The 16,487-nt window shown below is 55.8% G+C and overlaps 1 protein-coding gene across 1 annotated transcript in view; it reads right to left on the bottom strand.

Annotated features, from left to right (window-relative positions):
* Positions 1 to 9,127, bottom strand: part of LAPTM5 (lysosomal protein transmembrane 5) — a 31,818-nt gene extending 22,691 nt beyond the window's left edge. The window contains exon 1 of the mRNA XM_004705039.2: positions 8,974 to 9,127. Within this exon, the coding sequence (XP_004705096.1) occupies positions 8,974 to 9,060 (87 nt within the window). The 5' untranslated portion in view covers positions 9,061 to 9,127. The remainder of the gene's footprint in view (positions 1 to 8,973) is intronic.
* Positions 9,128 to 16,487: the final 7,360 nt, after the last annotated feature.

Genomic DNA, 16,487 nt, shown 5'->3' with positions numbered 1-16,487 from the left:
GAGCAGGGAGGAACCCTGGGGATTCGGAGATTCTAAGGCAGTGGTTCTCAGCCTTCCTCAAGCCGCAACCCCTTCACACAGTTCCTCATGTGGTGGTGACCCCCCAACCACCCCCAACCATAACATTATTTTCGTGGCTACTTCATCACTGTAATCTTGCTACTGTGATGAATCAGGCAGCCCCTGTGAAAGGGTTGTTCCAACCCCAAAGGGGTCAAAACCCACAGGTTGGGAACCGCTGTTCTAAAGGGAAGCCCCTGGTGGGTGGGGCCGAGAGCTTCATTGTTCACTCCCAGGCTCTCACCTTGGACTTGGCCTCATGTGCCCTGGGCAGAGGTGGCCTGGAGCAAGGCCCTGTCCCACGATTCTGGGTGACCAGGAGCCATCGGGGGTCCTCCCAGGACCTCAGCTTTCTCTTCTGGAACATGTGAAAATGGGGCCAAGTGCCTCAGTCCAACCTCACCCCTACTTATCTCGCTCTCCAACCTCTTCCCACACCTCTAACCCATCTGCCACAAAAAGAAAGCCAGACCAAACCATTGCCTTTGAATGGATTCTGACTCACAGCGGCCTTATAAGACAGACTGGAGCTGCCCCACAGGGTCCCAAGACTGTAAGCCTCTACCAAACCCACATCTTTCTCCCAAGCAATGGGCTGGGTCAAGCCACCACCTTTTGTCAGTAGCCAAGAGCATAACCCCTGCTCCACTAGGACTCCTCGCCCCTTGCCCAGCCCGCACTGGACCCCAGCTCTCAGCGCTTATTTCCAAAGTTCTCCTGGTCCTTTCACCCTCCAAATCATGCTTGCCCCTCCCTCGGCTCAGCACGCCCTTAGCCTCCTGAAGTCCGATTCGCCCTGCAGTCAGCTTTCTCTGAAAGAGCCTCTCGCCAGTGAGTCTTCCCCGCTGGGAAGGCCGGGCGAAGGCCCCTCCCCTGGGCCACCAGGTCAAAGTCCTCAGCCCACAACTGGTCCTGGCCAACTGAGTCCTTCGTCTGGACCAGTCAGCGCTGTGTCCTGGCCCAGGGTGGGACACATAAAGCCATGTCTGAGATCTGAGTCCCATTCCGTCCAGGGCAGTAGAGGCCCCTTTAAATAATAAAAGTTGTTTTACGGGGGGTGGGGAGTGGGATACACATGAGCAACAAAATAAAGAGGCACTGGATTACCAGCCAAAATACCAAACCGAGAGCTATGAAGTCCATTGCTGATGGGCTAAGTAAACAAACAGGGGTAAAGCTGCAAATGTCCCGGGCAGAAGAATTCTAAATCGGCTGTGCAGACCCACCAGCTTCGAGGACGGGTGGAGGGTGGGGGGTGGGGACACGCCCCCTGCCGCGGCGTGGACTGTGCAGAGTGACTCTTCCAGAGTGCGAGGGGGTGGGGCACGGGAGTCCCTTGGCAGCGTGGAAGTCAGGCAGGCAATCTGGGTCAGCCTCCATGTGCTGAGTCACCCTTACGGGATGAGCCCCGGATAGGACGTGTTGACAGCATGCCCTCCTCCCCCAACCCCAGAATAATGAAATTAAAACAAAGCCCCCAGCAGCGAGTCTGTTCTAACTCAGCAGGACCCTGCACAGGGCTTCCGAAGCTGCAACCCTTGACCTGAGACACTGTGGTTTTTCCCAGAGACGTGGCTGGTCCTGTTTACAGCCCAACCCTTACCTGACCAGGGCAAACCCCCAGAAGCCCAGGGTGGTCGTGAGATGACCATCAGAGGACTCCCAACTGAGGGACCCTCTACAGAATGCCTGCCCAGGACGCGTCTCAAATCTAAACTCACTGCCATCAAGTTAGTGCTGACTCAGGAACGCTATACTAAGGTGACCAGACAGCCTGCTTTTGGCGAGACAGTCCCGATTTTTAACAATTTGTCCCGCGGCGTTTTTAAAAAGTCCTGATTTTTGGAAAGAATGCACAACAAGCTAGGGTATACGCTTTCCGGCTGCCATGTGGCTATTTTGCCAGGATATGAGTTTTATCAATAGTGTCCCGCTTTACCAATGTTAAAATCTGGTCACCTTACCCTATACACAAGGCCAAGTAGAACTGCCCCTGTGGGATTCAGAGACTGTAACTCTTTACGGGAGTAGAAAGCCTCAACTTTCTCCCACCGAGTGGCTGGTGGTTTCAAACTGCTGACTTTTAGTTAACAGCCCAAGGTAGAACCACTGTGCCACCAGGGCTCCTCAGGACTAGCCCAAGCCAAAAAAGACAAGGAAGGGCTGAGGACACAGCACAGTCTCATCACACTCTGAGCCAGGACACGGCCCTGCCTCTTCTAAGGAGACGAGACAGGCAGGTGCCACGTGGGATCCTGGGACAGACGGGACATTCGGGGACAACTGAGGAAGGATGGTGCAAACAGCGTGCTCGGCTGCTCACTGTAAGGCTGGAGGCTCAAGTCCCCCAAGAGGCACTCGGGGATCATCCATCTTCTGAGATGCAGCCACCGAAAGCCCTGGTGGAGCACGCTTCTGCTCTGACACCCACGGGGCCTCCGTGAGTCAGAACCGACTCCAGCAACAGGGTCGGGAGAAAGGCCTTGCAATGTCGGTTTCGGAAAACCAGCCAGTGATAGCCTACGGGCCACGGCGTTCCAACCCCGAGGGATGACTCGTGGCCAGGGGCTGTGCGGTGCCATTGTACAGGGTGTGGCCGTGAGTTAGGGGCAGGCTCGGAGGCAGCTAGCAGCCAGCACACGGCAATGTGGTGTGGGCTCCGGGGTACTCGAAAGCATCGGGGTTGCCTGGGGAACGGAAACGCTTGTGTGAAGTCCAGCACAGCGGGGTCAGGGTGTGGGCCGTGTCGGAACTTGTTAAACGGTTTACAGCGTTTCAGTGGATCTAGCTGTTCTGTAAGTAAAGGTTCATTTAAAAGAAGAAGTGCATGTGCGTTGTAGTAAATGGAAAGTAGAAGAGAAGAGGTGAACAATGAGACAGCCACCATGGTCTCCGCCTGTTTCCTCTCGTCCTGTGTGGACCTGTGCCCTCTCCCTAAGGGGCGGAACTTGTAGTGGGGGTGGGGTTCTGATCCCAAAGGTGAATTTCTGAGGATGGAATTCCAAGCACCTCGGAGAATAGAGGTGACAGAAGGAGCTATTTGGAGACCAACAGGTCTCCTGGTGGTCCCCACCACCTACCACTGACCTAGCAGCCTTGTTTGGGGTTGACAGGCAAGCCAGGGCCAGAGAAGCTCGTGTAAGACAGTCTTCTGGCTTCCCAGCATGCCCCAGAGAACCCTATACACAGGCCCAGAGGGCTGCTGAGGAAGGCCCGCAGCCAGGCTCCGGGGCCCCAGTGGGCCCCTGGGCACCTAAGAGTCCTTCCAGACTCATGAAGCGTGGCATTTTCTCAGGCCACCCAGGCGCCGACTTGGTCCTCCCCAGAGGGACCAGTTCCACGAATAGCTCAGAGTGTGCAGGGTGGCCGCCCATGGCTGGCTCCAGATGACACACCACTCTGGGTGATCGGTACATCTGGGCACAGATTCTTTTTCCACCCAGATGTTCGAGGTCCTATCAGCACACCTGCCACCCGATGCCTGCGCCCCAGAAAAGCTCGAGCCCTTCCGGGAAGGAGCAGAAGCCTTTCAGCAAGGGGGCAGGACAAGGATCCCCTACAGGGATCAGTGGCCGACCCCAGCCCAGAGAGGCCTGCCTGGGCCAGTGGTAAAGCTTCCAGGCTTCTCCTCTGTGCTCAAGCCTTCTGCTCCAGACCATCCCATGGCATCATCCCACGGTTCATATTGTAGGTGCATTATAGGCAGAGGAGGAGTCCGGGTGACATAGTGGGTTAAGTGTGAGGCTGCTAACCACAAGGTCAGTTCAAAGCCACCTGCCGCTCCGTGCGAGAGAGATGAGGCTTTCTATTCCGGTAAAGAGTTACCACAGTCTCGGAAACCCAAAAGGGCAGTTCTTCTCAGTCCTGTAGGAGCTCTATGAGTCAGAAGCAACTCGATGGCAATGAGATACAGACAGGGCAGATTGCCCAATAAGCAAGACAAACACAGTCTCCCTTGTGCTTCCTCCCTCATGCGTAGTGAAGAATTTCACATGGGATGTGATGGAAAATGTGTAATTGTTCATACACATTAGTAAGGAAGCACAAGTGAGCCTGTGCTTACCTTATTTACTGGGTGCCAGTCCCTATCAGGGGATTTGACATTTGCAAAGAGGCTTTGATTCTATGCGAAGCCAGTGTGGGGGTGGGAAAGAGGCAGGCGCCAATCAGACCTTGACGCGGAAGGTCAGGTGTAGTGAAAAAAACATGCAATTGGTGGCTGCAGTTAGTAAGCACAAGTAAGGCCATGTTTACCTTGCTTCTTGGGCACCGATTGTATTATATATTATTAGAACACCGATTGCAGGCCCAGCCTAGCCCATCAGTTGAACCGATTTGCTCTGTCCTCCTCAGGGACACCCAGCCTTGTGACAGCAGAATAAGCAGCACCAGCTGCCTCGCCCTGAGGCTGCCCCCAGACTCCTTGTTTGCAAGGAGATCATCAGGCCTTTCTCTAGAGGGACCTCTGGGGCTTGGGAAAGTGTGCTGCACAAGATTAAAAAGCAAGGTATGTTCCTTTGAGGACGAAGATGCTCCGGCCCCAACCCCTGGTATTTTCAATCACCTCCTATGCATGTGAACATTGGACACTGAATAAGGCAGCCCAAAAGAGGACCGATGTGTCTCAATGGTGGTGCTGGAGAAGAAGATTGAAAGGCCCATGGGCTGCTCAAAGGACAAACCCATCTATCTGTCTTGGAAGAAGGACAGCCAGAGTGCTCCTTAGAGGCAAGGGCGGCCAGGCTTTGTCTGACACCGTTTGGGCGTGTTGTCAGGAGGGGCCAGTCCCTGGAGAAGGACATCATGCTTGGGAAAGCAGAGGAAGCCCAAAAGAGGAAGGCCCTCAAGGAGATGGGCGGACACAGGGGCTGCCTCAATGGCCCTGCCATCGGAGCCGGGGTGAGGATGGCGGGGACAGGGCTGGGTTCCTTCTGCTGTGCGTGGGGCTGCTCTGGGTCGGAACCGCCTCGAGGACACCTAACCACAACAACTGAACAGCCTTGAACGTGGAACCGACTGTTAGCGGCTGAGCACAGGAACTGCTCATGTCACGCAGGGACTCCTGGAGACGCTTTGAGTTGTCAGAACTCAAAGTTAGGGGACGCGACTGGCCTCCAGTGGATGCTGCTAAACCCCCGACAAGGCACAGGACAAGCCGTGTGGCGGTGACTGCTGTTAGATGCCATAGAGCCAGTCACGGCCGTTAGATGCCGTACAGCCAGTCTCGTGGGACAGCACAGAATGGACCCATCGGGTTTTCTAGGCCGCACTCCTTTTCAAAGCAGGTCTCCCGGCCGGCCTTTCCTCCACAGTTTAAACTACTGAGCGTTCAGTAGGCAGCCGGGAGCCCAAATGCAGCAGTCACCCAGGTCAGGTCCCTGGGAGTCCTCCTCCATCCACCAGGTGGTCCTCTGCCATGCCCCTGCAACAGCCCCGCCCCTTTGTGCACACCGCTCCCCCACCTGTGCACCCCACAGTCTAGCTCCCTCTGCCACTGGCGCCACCTCCAGGAAGCCTACCCTGATGTGGCAGGGGGCAGGTCGGCGGGGCAGCCTGCAGAGGAGTCAGCTTGGCCTGCACTCAATGGGTTTTTTCCTCAGCTGACTGTCGCCAGCATAGAAACACCAGAAGGTGTCCCGGAAAGCCTGGGCTCCTGCTTCTCTGAGCAGAAGAGCCACCACCCAGGCCCACAGTCCTTCATGGGCACAAAGGGCCAACTGGGTACACATCTGACCACTGCACTCGGGTGCATGACCTACCTGGTATTGGAGGCACAGGGGTTGGAGACCTCTTTGACAGTCCATACCCTGTCACCCCCTCACCCCCGCCCCCTGCACACACACACCCATTTTCTAAATGGAGAAATTGAAGCTCAGAAAGAGGCTGGGCCTTCAGGCCTTCAGTGCATAACTTTCCACAGGACTCCCACCCCACACTGTTCTTCAGGGCCCCACCTGTCTCTTAGGGGCCTCCCACCCCATGCTGTCCGCTGGGGGCGTTGCACCATCTCCGAGCACCTAGAGGCTCCAAGGTTCAGGATGGCTCCATGTCCTTCAGTCCCTCAGGGCCAGTCTGGCCTTGGGAGTGCTAAGGACTTTGTCTGAGTGGAAGGCCTGCAGCGATGGTAGAGGGGCTTGGAGCCCCTCCTGAAACCAGGACAGACCCTGCCACGCCGCCAGCCTGACTCAGCTGTGCAGAGGGACAGTGTGGGGTCCACCTGTGCCCTGGGGAAGACACCACAGGGACTCTGATGGGCTGTGACTACTAGTGTCCCTCTCTCATGTCACAGCATTTCTAATGGAAGGGTTAGCACCAACCAGGGCCTCTGTCCCTGCTCCCTTTATCAGATGCCACACACACATCTCACAAACACGCGTGACACACACCACACGGCAGAAACACACACAGCACGCAGGCATGCACAACAAAAGCACACGAAACACGATACCACACACACCATAGACACAGTATCTCACCAGTGAACATATCCTACAAGCCCCACGGACAGACATCTCACACACATCCAACATACACGGCACATACCCAACAAGTATACATCGCATGACATGTACCGCCCACATACACATGCACCACACACATACATCATGCGCATGCCCACGTGTATGCACACTCACACACCCTGTGAAGGACCTGGCAGGCAGGGCCCACGCTGGCTCTTCTCTCTCCCGGCTCCTCCTACCCCAGGGGGCCCGGGCTGAGTGCCCGCCGGCAGGGCCAGGGACACCAGGAACACCAGCATCAGAGGGAGCAGAGACTGCCACTGCAGCAGTGAGGCCCAGGAGCTGGGCTGCCCCACCCTCGCTCCTATTTCCAGGTCCGCAGAGGGGAAGCTACCTGTAGACCCGGCCAGGGTGAGGCCAGGCTCACTGTGTGGGGGGCCCTTGGAGTTAGGGCTACCATGGGTCCCTGGACTCCCTGTGTGCCACAATTCTAATGTCCCTCAGGGACCCCAAGTACCAGAGCTCCTGAAGGATTCAGTCCTCAGGCAACAAATACAGAGCCTGACCACGTGCCAACGGAGCCCTGATAGCACAATGGTTACAAGTTGAGCTGCTGACTGCGAGGTCAGCAGTTCCAAACCACTAGCCGTTCTGCTGGGAAAAGATGAGGCTCTCTACTCCCATAAAGAGTGACAGTCTCAGAAACCACAGGAGGCAGCTCTACCCTGTCCTACAGGGTCACACTGAGTCACAATGACCACCATGGCCCTGAGTGAATGAGAGACTCTGCCCCCGCCCTGAGGGCTCCTGGCAAGAATGGGGGCTTTATAGCCCGGACCGAGGACTCTGTACCAAGAACTGCACCGAGAACTTCCTAAATGCTCCGAGGTAGTGACCGCTGTCCCTAGGCTGCAGGAGATTGAATTGAACAGAGTCCAGAGGCAGGCCGGGGCCTGAGAGCCACGACTGGCCAGGCAGCTGCTCGGTCTTGTCAGACACTGCCCCGGGGTCCTCACGGCAAGCTGACAGCGTAGGAATTGTGGTTGTTCTCAGGCCTGCTTTTTAAAGGCAGAAGCTGGTGCTCAGAGCGGTTAAGTAAGTTGCCCAAGGCTGCACAGCTAGGAAGTGGGGAGGCACATTTGCATGCAGGAGTCTGGGTGCTGCGGCTGTGCACTGAGCTGCTGAGGGGTGCTGGCCCTCGGGAGCCAGGGTGCTCGCCCAGCCTGCGACAGGAAGCAGATGCGGGCAGAGCGGCACAGTTGGCAGCCGCTGATAGTGCATGCCTGGCATGCCGCGTTGGGCTGGTTTTGAGGAAGTACTTCCAGGCTACTGAGAGAACTGCTAACCACAGGCCTTGAGTCATCACCCTAGGAGGGAGGTGTCAGGGTCTGGGGGAGCTGGGTATAGCTGGGAGTCGGAGGGTGGGGTGGGGGGTGGGTGGGCAGCGGTCTGGATGAGACAGAACTGAGACTCTAACCATCAGCCACCCCAAAGAGAGGGGAGCCTGCAGCCCAGACTGACGCAGAACAAGGAGGGTTAGCAGGAAACAAGGCCTTCTCACCACCAGCCTCAGAAGAGGAACTGCTGGGGAGCGTGGGGGGGGGTGGGGGGGTATGTCCTTCTTGTCACTCGGCAGGAGCTGGAGACGGGCATGTAATCACCACAAGGCCTCTGTTTTTCTCGGCAGGGAGGCCGAGGCTCGACTCAGCTGTAAACTGAAAGGGTTCAGCCTGCCTCTCCCAGATGGAAGCTCAAAGCCATTTCTGACGAGCCCTGGCTTGGTGCTATCCCTTCCATACACAGGACACACTCAGTCACACACACACCCTTCTCCCTGAGCACTGTATGTGTGCGTGCATATGTGATGCCAGTGGTCACAGCCCTTCAGAGTCCCCTGTGTTAGAAATGTTTGTGACATCAGAGGGACGCCCGGTGCCGGTGAGCTGACCCACAGCCTGTCACAAGCCAGGCTTACCTTTCCCCCAGACTCCTGGCTGCCCAAAGTGCTGTCATATACCTAGTCCCAGATTACCTGGGGGCTGCGCCCCTGCCCCATTTTCCAGACGCAGAGACTGAGCTGCAGACTGGATGGTGAGCGGAGGGCCCTGGATGGGGCGGCTGCAGAGACCCTGCCCCAGTCCACAGAGGGGAAACAACAGAGCAGGGAGGGGTGGGCCCAAGATCCCACCAAGGAGCCCTGAATGGTGGCCCTCAGATTTGAGGGGGCCCCACACTCACACACTCACAGAGGCTGAGACACCCACACTCAAACCCTGACACACAGTCACCCAGAGACGTAGTGTCACACACAATCACACACTTACAGTGCCTTACAAACCCTCACGCATACAGTGCCCCATATATCTTACATGCTTAGTCACACACACACACACACACACACACACACACACACACACACACACACTTCTCCCTGAGCCCGCCGGACACTCACCACGTGGTAGATGGCCAAGGCGGTGGTGGCCACGCGGACATTGAAGCAGCAGCAGGTCTGGCGAATGGCAGCTGTGCGGAGGGCCATGGCGGCTCTGCTGCCTGCTCAGAGGCACTGTGGGGGAAGGAGCCGGGCGCCCGGAGCAGGACAGAAAAGGGGAAGCTGCGAGCTGCTGCCCTCCTCGCTTCCTTCCTGTCCCTTAGATAGGCAGGGGCAAGGTCGTCACCACGGGGGCGGGACTGCAGTGGAGGAGGGGCCACAGCCTGCCACCAAGAGCCCCTGGGCCTCCACCCACCCCCACCCCCGGCCTGGGGTCCTGCCCTGCCACATATCCTGCTCACCGAGCACACAGCACCCACCCACCTTGGGGACAGGGCTGTGACCAAACCCACTTCCAGGTGAAGAAACAGAGAAGCAAGGCCCTTCCCCAGAACCAGTCAGCCGCGCCGTGGTGGCGGGATTCAAACCCAGGTCCAGCTGGCTACAAAACCAGCGGCTGTCCAGCGTTTCCCACATGTCAAGGTTCATTCATGGCACATTCGTGGATTCACTCCTTGGGTCCTGGCCAGTATGTGTGGGTAACAATTCCTTTCCTGGTCTCTTCCATCACCTCCACAGAGCAGGCAATGCCACAGACAGAATGAAGCGTGATGGAAGTTTCCCTGGGGTGTGAGGGAAGAGGCAGTGGGCAGTCGTCATTGGACAGGCATTTGTAGAGTCTGCTGGGCACTGATTAAACAAGCTCCGGTGGGACTGGATGGGGCGAGGGTCAGGAAGCTTCAGGAATGCCCATGCGGCGGCTGCAGTGGTGGCGGCACTGTGGTGGTCAGGGACTGTCAGGTAGATGCCGGCCCATAGTAACTCTGGGAACAGCAGAAGGAAGGACTGTCTGCCGGGCACCATCCTCACAATAGCTGGCCACCCTTTTTAGTGGACCCCATTTTACAGATGAAGACGCTGCGGCGCAGGAGGACTCGGCTTGCCCCAGGGCCTGTAGCTGTCTGTGGAGGAATGCAGACTTGAACCCAGGCTGGTGGGCTCCAGAGTCCACCCCTTGAAGCACTGGTCTTCCCACTCAGCACCCAGCCTCAGGGAAAAGCACGGACTCCCTGAGCTTGGAAGAGCGGCGCCGGGCTCCCATCCCATCACTGCCCAGTCCCTGGACTGTGTTCCAGCCTTTGCCTTGCCTGAGGCATTAAATCCTCACAAGCATCAACCCCCCGTGGGAGTTACACAATCTCCTGTCAACTTGAGGGTATGAAGAGTGAAGGGGTGGAGTCTAGCCTGTCAATCAGGTCCCAGCCTGATAATCCCTCGCTGTGTGCATGGCCTTCTCATGAGGATTCTGGAAACCTCTCCTCTCTCTGCCTTGGTCTTCCTGTTGACAAACCACGTGGATGCTTGCTGAGCCCAGTAAAGAGCCTCACTCTCTGCTCCCCTTCCCGTTGAGCAGCCACCCTCAGAGAGCTGGAGGAGCCACTGTGGAAACCCACGCCAGCACTGAGATGCTCCCACTGCTACTGGATCCACAAGACTTTCCACCCACCAGCCTGTGACCTCCCTGCATTCAGCATCATTGCATGTGCTGCGTGAGTCTGAAGAGGAATTTATGGATTAGTATTGGACATAGGGGCTAATATCAAACTGATGGACTTGATCTGGACTGGGCTGGGATGTTTTCTCAATATAAAATTACTGTTTGATATCAAGTTCCCTCTTACACATTTATGAGTGTCTCTGGATTTGTTTCTCTAGACATCCCAGTCTAACACACACCCCCCGTGAGCCTCAAGACCCCTGACACATGTCATCAAAAGTGCTCCCCTGCCACCGGGGAAGTTGGCATTAGTCAGCCTTGAATGGAGCTAGGCCTCTCTGGATCAATGCCCTCAGCTGCAGACAAACAGGCCCAAGCCCACCCAAGGGGCCTTGGAAGCAAGGCCGGGTCCTCTACTTCCCACGGTACTGCTTTCTTCACGGGAAGCGAGCTCCACGGGGCTCTCTAGTCTTTTCTCCGATGATAGGTTAGCCGTGTTGTAATAAAGGAAGAGAGCGTAAAGCAACTACAAGATTCCTGTAAGAAGTATTGCGTGGCCGCAAACTGAGCTGACGGTGACTTAGGGTGAGAACAGAGGAGGGGCTGCCACAAAGGCCCGCCCTCCAGAGAGATGCTGGAGTTAGCATTGGACACTGCCCCAAACAATCATGGCTGCCCAGGAGGGGCTTGAAAAGATCTTCAAGCTCCTCCTCCTTGGCAGGAATTATTCTGTGGGTCCCAAAAAGCTCGGCTGGTAAACATAGTTAAAGCCTCTTTTCACTCTCCACGGAAGCGAAGGGTGCCCTGTCCGCCAGGCCCTTGGGCTAGCAGCTGGAAGATGCCAGGATTGGGTCCGGGCCGTGTGGCTGGGGGTGTCACACTTGAACTTCTGCATCGCACCCTCTTCCTAGGACATCAGGTGGCAGCAAGGCCTACCGGGAGAGAGCAGCGAGGCCTGAGCATGAAGCAGGCATTTGGAGCACCAGAGAGACCGCGCAGAAGAGGGGACATGCATGCAGAGACCTCAGCGCACCAGCCCAGAAGTGGGACTACCGGGCCGCGGGTGGACCAGCAAGCACAGAGGCCCTGAGGAGGGAGTGTGCTTGGCACCGTCCCTGGACAGCAGGACCAGATCTGCGGGACATGAACCAAGCAGGGGCCAGTGGGCCCTGGGCCAGGCTGGGGAGCCCTGGTTTGGCCTGCATCCGCTGGAAGAGATCTAGAGATGCCAATAAATGACAGGATGATTAGGCAAAAGCAGAACTGACTGTGGAGTCGCCTCCCAAAGAGAGGGAAGCGCCCCACCGACGTGTGCGTGAGCTCGTTTTTGCGTGCTCTGTATGGATGAGCAGTTTCCTGTTTTATTTCCATGCACATTGTAAAACTAAGCATACCGAGCCCAGAAATTCTGCGATGGTCCCGTTTATGGGAACAACACAAAGTCTCATCCTAAAGCAGATGCACTTCAATAAGAAGGCGGTAAAGAGATGTGCAGGAAACTATCCAGAAAGCTGCGGCGAAGGCAGCATAGATGTGTGTAGATGCGGCCAGTGGGTGGGTCTTGCATGCAGGCAGCTGCTCGCAGCAGCTGTGTGATCTTGGACAAATTGCTTGTGCTCTCAGAGCCGTTGTTCACAGGCCCAGAAGAACAGCCGTTCTGTGGTGAGCATGACGCTCTGTTAGCTTCCTCCCTCTCCCCGTGCCCCCATGCGCCCCCCCATACCCACCTCCTGGGCGTTATCTCATGCTACCATGGCAGAAGCCCCACAGGTGGGTGGCTCCAGGGAGCAGGGCCTGACTTCCGAATCCAGAGCACCAGCGGTAGAGTAAGGCTTCACTCTTTCACTTCTTGGAGGAGGCCCTGGTCTCTTTCCAGCTTCTGTTCCTTGGCTCCTTGGCCATCTTCCAGTGGCCTCACATCTACGGTCCCCACCCGTGCTTGTCTGCACTTCCTCATGTCTGCACCTAACCTGCTCCTTACATAACTCAACAATGATTAGTTTAAAACATACCCTGCCCCATATGTCCTCGTTAACATTGTACAGAAAGTCCTATTCCCCAAAGGGGTTTCACCCACCGGGACAAGGGTTAGCGCACAATTTAAGGCCTAACACCACCACCACCACCACCACCAGCCTCCTTGCCTCGGCTACCTTCACGCTACTGGGGAGAGGCAGAGCCAGAGCTGGCATTTGAACCCAGATCTCTCTGGTGCTGAGGACTGGCCTATATCTCTAGAGCAGTGGTTCTCCACCTCCCTAATGCCGCGACCCTTTAATACAGTGCCACATGTTGTGGTGCCTCTGTATGTGGGCATATCTGCACGTGGGCAGACCCTAGTGGAGACAGATAGAGGAGCGGTGTCTTAGTTCCTAAGACCATCAGAAATATGGTCTTAGGCAAACCCTGTGAAAGAGTCGTTTGACCCCCCCAAAGGGGTTGCAACCCCCTGGGTGAGAACCGCTGCTCTAGAGAGACCAGGGACCAAGTGACTTCTCCAGGACACCATTTCCCTCCCAACAGGGCCCAGGGTTCCCCTGGGGTCACTCATTGCTCTGTGGGCCTCAGGTACCCCAGCACAGTGCTGGTCCTGTTGAGACAGAGGCCCCAGCAGCTTGATGGCCATCCCCTGCCAAGTCTCCTGAGAAGCCTCGGAGCAGTATCTCTGACAGTCCCTGGAACGAGACCCCTAGCTGGGCAGAATGAAAAGTAACCGCAGGGCCTGGCAGAAAGCTGACTGCGCACATAAGGTGAAGTCCAGAATGTGACGATGATGAGATGGCGTCCCTGTCACCCGGGTGGGCCCAACGCAATCACAGGAAACCTGGAACGTGGAAGAGCTGGGCAGGAGGATAGAGTGGGAGGGAGATTGGACGATGCTGGTTTTGAAATTGGAGGAAGAAGCCATGTGCCAAGGAATCCTGGACACTTCTAGAAATGGGGAAAGGCCTGGAAACAGATTGGCATCTGACCTCTAGAATCGTAAGATAGCAGAGCCGTGTTGTTCTGAATTACCAAGATTGCCGTCATCTGTCGGACAAATGGGCTAATGTTAGACTTGTGGGCTTGGGCACCACTAGGATGGGATGTTTTCTTGATGTGCACTTACCCTTTATATAAAACTCTCTTTTACATATGAGTGTCTGTGGCTTTGTTTCGCTAATGTATCAAGACTAATACAGAGGGGTAGTGCAGAGTGGAGACCCAAAGTCCATTGTAGACAATTGGACATCCCCTCACAGAAAGGTCACAAGGAAGAGACGAGCCAGTCAGGATGCAGTATAGCACCGATGAAACACACAACTTTCCTCTAGTTCTTTAATGCTCCCCACCCCCCATCATGATCCCAATTCTACTTTACAAATCCAGCTAGACCAGAGCATGTACACGGGTACAGATAAGAGCTGGAAACACAGGAAATCCAAGACAGAGAGACCCCTCAGGACCAATAATGAGAGTGGAGACACCAGGAGGATGGGGGGAAGGTGGGGAGAGAAAGGGGAACTGATTACAATGATCTACATATAATCCCCCGCCCTGGGGGATGGTCAAAAGAAAAGTGGGTGAAGGGAGCCATTGGTCAGTGTAAGACATGAAAAAATAATAATTTATAAACTATCAAGGGTTCATGAAAGAGGGAGGGTGGGGAGGGAGGGGCTAAAATAAGGAGCTGATACCAGGGGCTCAAGTAGAAAGAAAACGTTTTGAGAATGATGATGGCAACAAATGTATAAATGGGTTTGACACAATGGATGGATGGATGGATGGATGGATTGTGAAAAGCACTGTACACCCCCCCCCAATAAAATGATTTAAAGAAATAAATGAAAGTGTGCTTATAGATGTTATTTCTCATGAAGGAGTCTGATAAGACTCCTTGACTTCAGGGATGACGCTTATACCTTGGAAAGATATATTTTATCTTGAAAAGCGACTATAATTCTGGTTGGTTGTCTTGCTTAATACTTGGCCTCTCTGGTATATTAAAATTTAAACAGTCATTTCTGGTTCCTCAAAGGCAGAATGGCTTGTGAGGTTTTCTTTTGTTGAGACTTGGAAGTTCCCTCTTCGCCCACATGCCTAGAGGTAAAAATAAAAGCCATGACTCTGCTGGGTTTCTTACTTAAACCAGGAGTTTCTGAATTGTGTCATTTCAATGAATGCAGGTAAAGGGTACGGGAGAGCCTGGCTCTTAGTAAGAACTCGACAATGGGAGCTATTTTGAATCATGAGTGGTGCTATTATTATTTCTGCCGTTGGGCCCTTTCCCAGCCGGTATTTCAGGTGAGCCTCCCCCAAGCCCCAGCCCAAGAAGAAGGCAGCTGAGAAGTGTGGACATGCACCTGGCAGACCAGAGAGGGCAGCAGCCCACCACAGACCACACAGCCGGCCAGCAGCAGCCCAGACACAGGTCCTTGCCCCACCATGGCCGTTCTGGGGCTGCTCGGCAGCTGACAGTCACTCCAAGGCCTTCTTTCTCCACCCCAAGGCTCCTGGATACCCTCTCCAGCCACCTTCTGACCACCCACCCCCAGCTGAAAGTCCACTTCCTGTCAGACGACTGGCCTACAATTCCCTCCTGGCCACTCTCATCACCCGCCTCCTGTCTCTGGAGCAAGGGCCTGCAAAGCTAAGGCCAGCAGTCCCCCCAAATGAGAAAGCAGATGGCACTTCCACCAGATGGGGAGTTGCCAATGCCACCCCAGCTGCAGAGACTCGGCCTGCTCTCTGGGGTCCATGGGCCCCGACCTGGGACAGTGGTATGGGCTTCAGCCTGTGAAAGGCGCATGGGCCTCAACCTCACACAGTCAGCCTGATAAGGCCAGGCCCCGGCCACTGCAGTCCCGACTGGGACCTGACTGAGGCTGACTCTCGCCCAGGCCTTCAAGGGCAGGAGGCCTCGGTACCTGGTGCACAGCCCTACCACAGACTGCTCTGTGGACGCTGGCTGGCATCTGTTCCCAGAAGACTCTGGAGGAGGCTCCAGGCTTAGGGACCAACTGCAGAGAGGGAGGCAGGGCCCGGGTGCTCTCTTGTGGGGAGCTGAGTGCTGGACCCAGAGCTGGGTCACCCAGCTTCAACCTTCACCCCTGCTCCGCCCGCTCTGAGGCTGCAGAGTGGCGATCACCATGGAGACACGAGGGCTATCTCTGCCCAGCGTCCAACTCGACTGCCCCTTCTCGTCCCTGCCAGGCACCCCACCCTGGGAAAGAGCTTCCTCAATCCCTGCCCCCTCAGCACCGGTGGCTAAAGTCACACACCTGCCCTGAAGGCCACTGTGAGGATGACCTCACTGGGCATTTCCCGCAGCTAGGGGATTTTGAGCCCATCAAACTCAAAGACGCAAACAACCAAACAACGGAGAAGATAGCGCCTGCCACGGGCCAGGTCCAAGCCCGGAACTCTGGGAGAGGTTCAAATAAAAGATGGAGAACGAAGTTCGATACATTATGTTATGAATGAGCTTCGGGGAAAACCACACACGTGTCCGGGTTTAAAAGAGACCCGTGTTTCCTGCCCTTTGCCTTAATCCTTTTCTTCCGGCCAGACAGGAGACGTGACAGTGGGGGGAACAGCAGCCATTCTGGGACCCTGAGGACGAAGCCACCAGCATCAGGAAAGTGGAGGGAAACAGAGAGATGCCAGGTCCCCATGGCCTCATGGGGCGTCGGGCCCCTTCCGCTGGACATCTTGTCCTATGAGAAGCAGCAACCCTGCCCAGTCTTTTGATCTAATTCATCCACGCAGCCAGAGGCGTGGATTAGGGCCCAACAGCCACCAAGAGAGAGAAGATCCCTGCTCTCGTGGTACAGGCACTCTGATTGGGAGACGGCAAGAGAGGGAACACATGTTGTTAGGTTGTTAGGTGCCATCTAATTAGTTCCGACCCGTAGGGACCGTATACAACACAGAACGAAGCACAGCCCAGTCCTGGGCCTCCTCCGACTGCCCCCATGCCTGAGCCCACGGCTGCAGC

Source organism: Echinops telfairi, unplaced genomic scaffold, assembly GCF_000313985.2.
Source record: "Echinops telfairi isolate 266 unplaced genomic scaffold, ASM31398v2 ScPeMD7_7457;HRSCAF=8495, whole genome shotgun sequence".
Lineage (NCBI taxonomy): Eukaryota > Metazoa > Chordata > Mammalia > Afrosoricida > Tenrecidae > Echinops > Echinops telfairi.
Note: the sequence above shows the minus strand (reverse complement) of the source record. Positions and strands in the feature narration are given on the sequence as shown.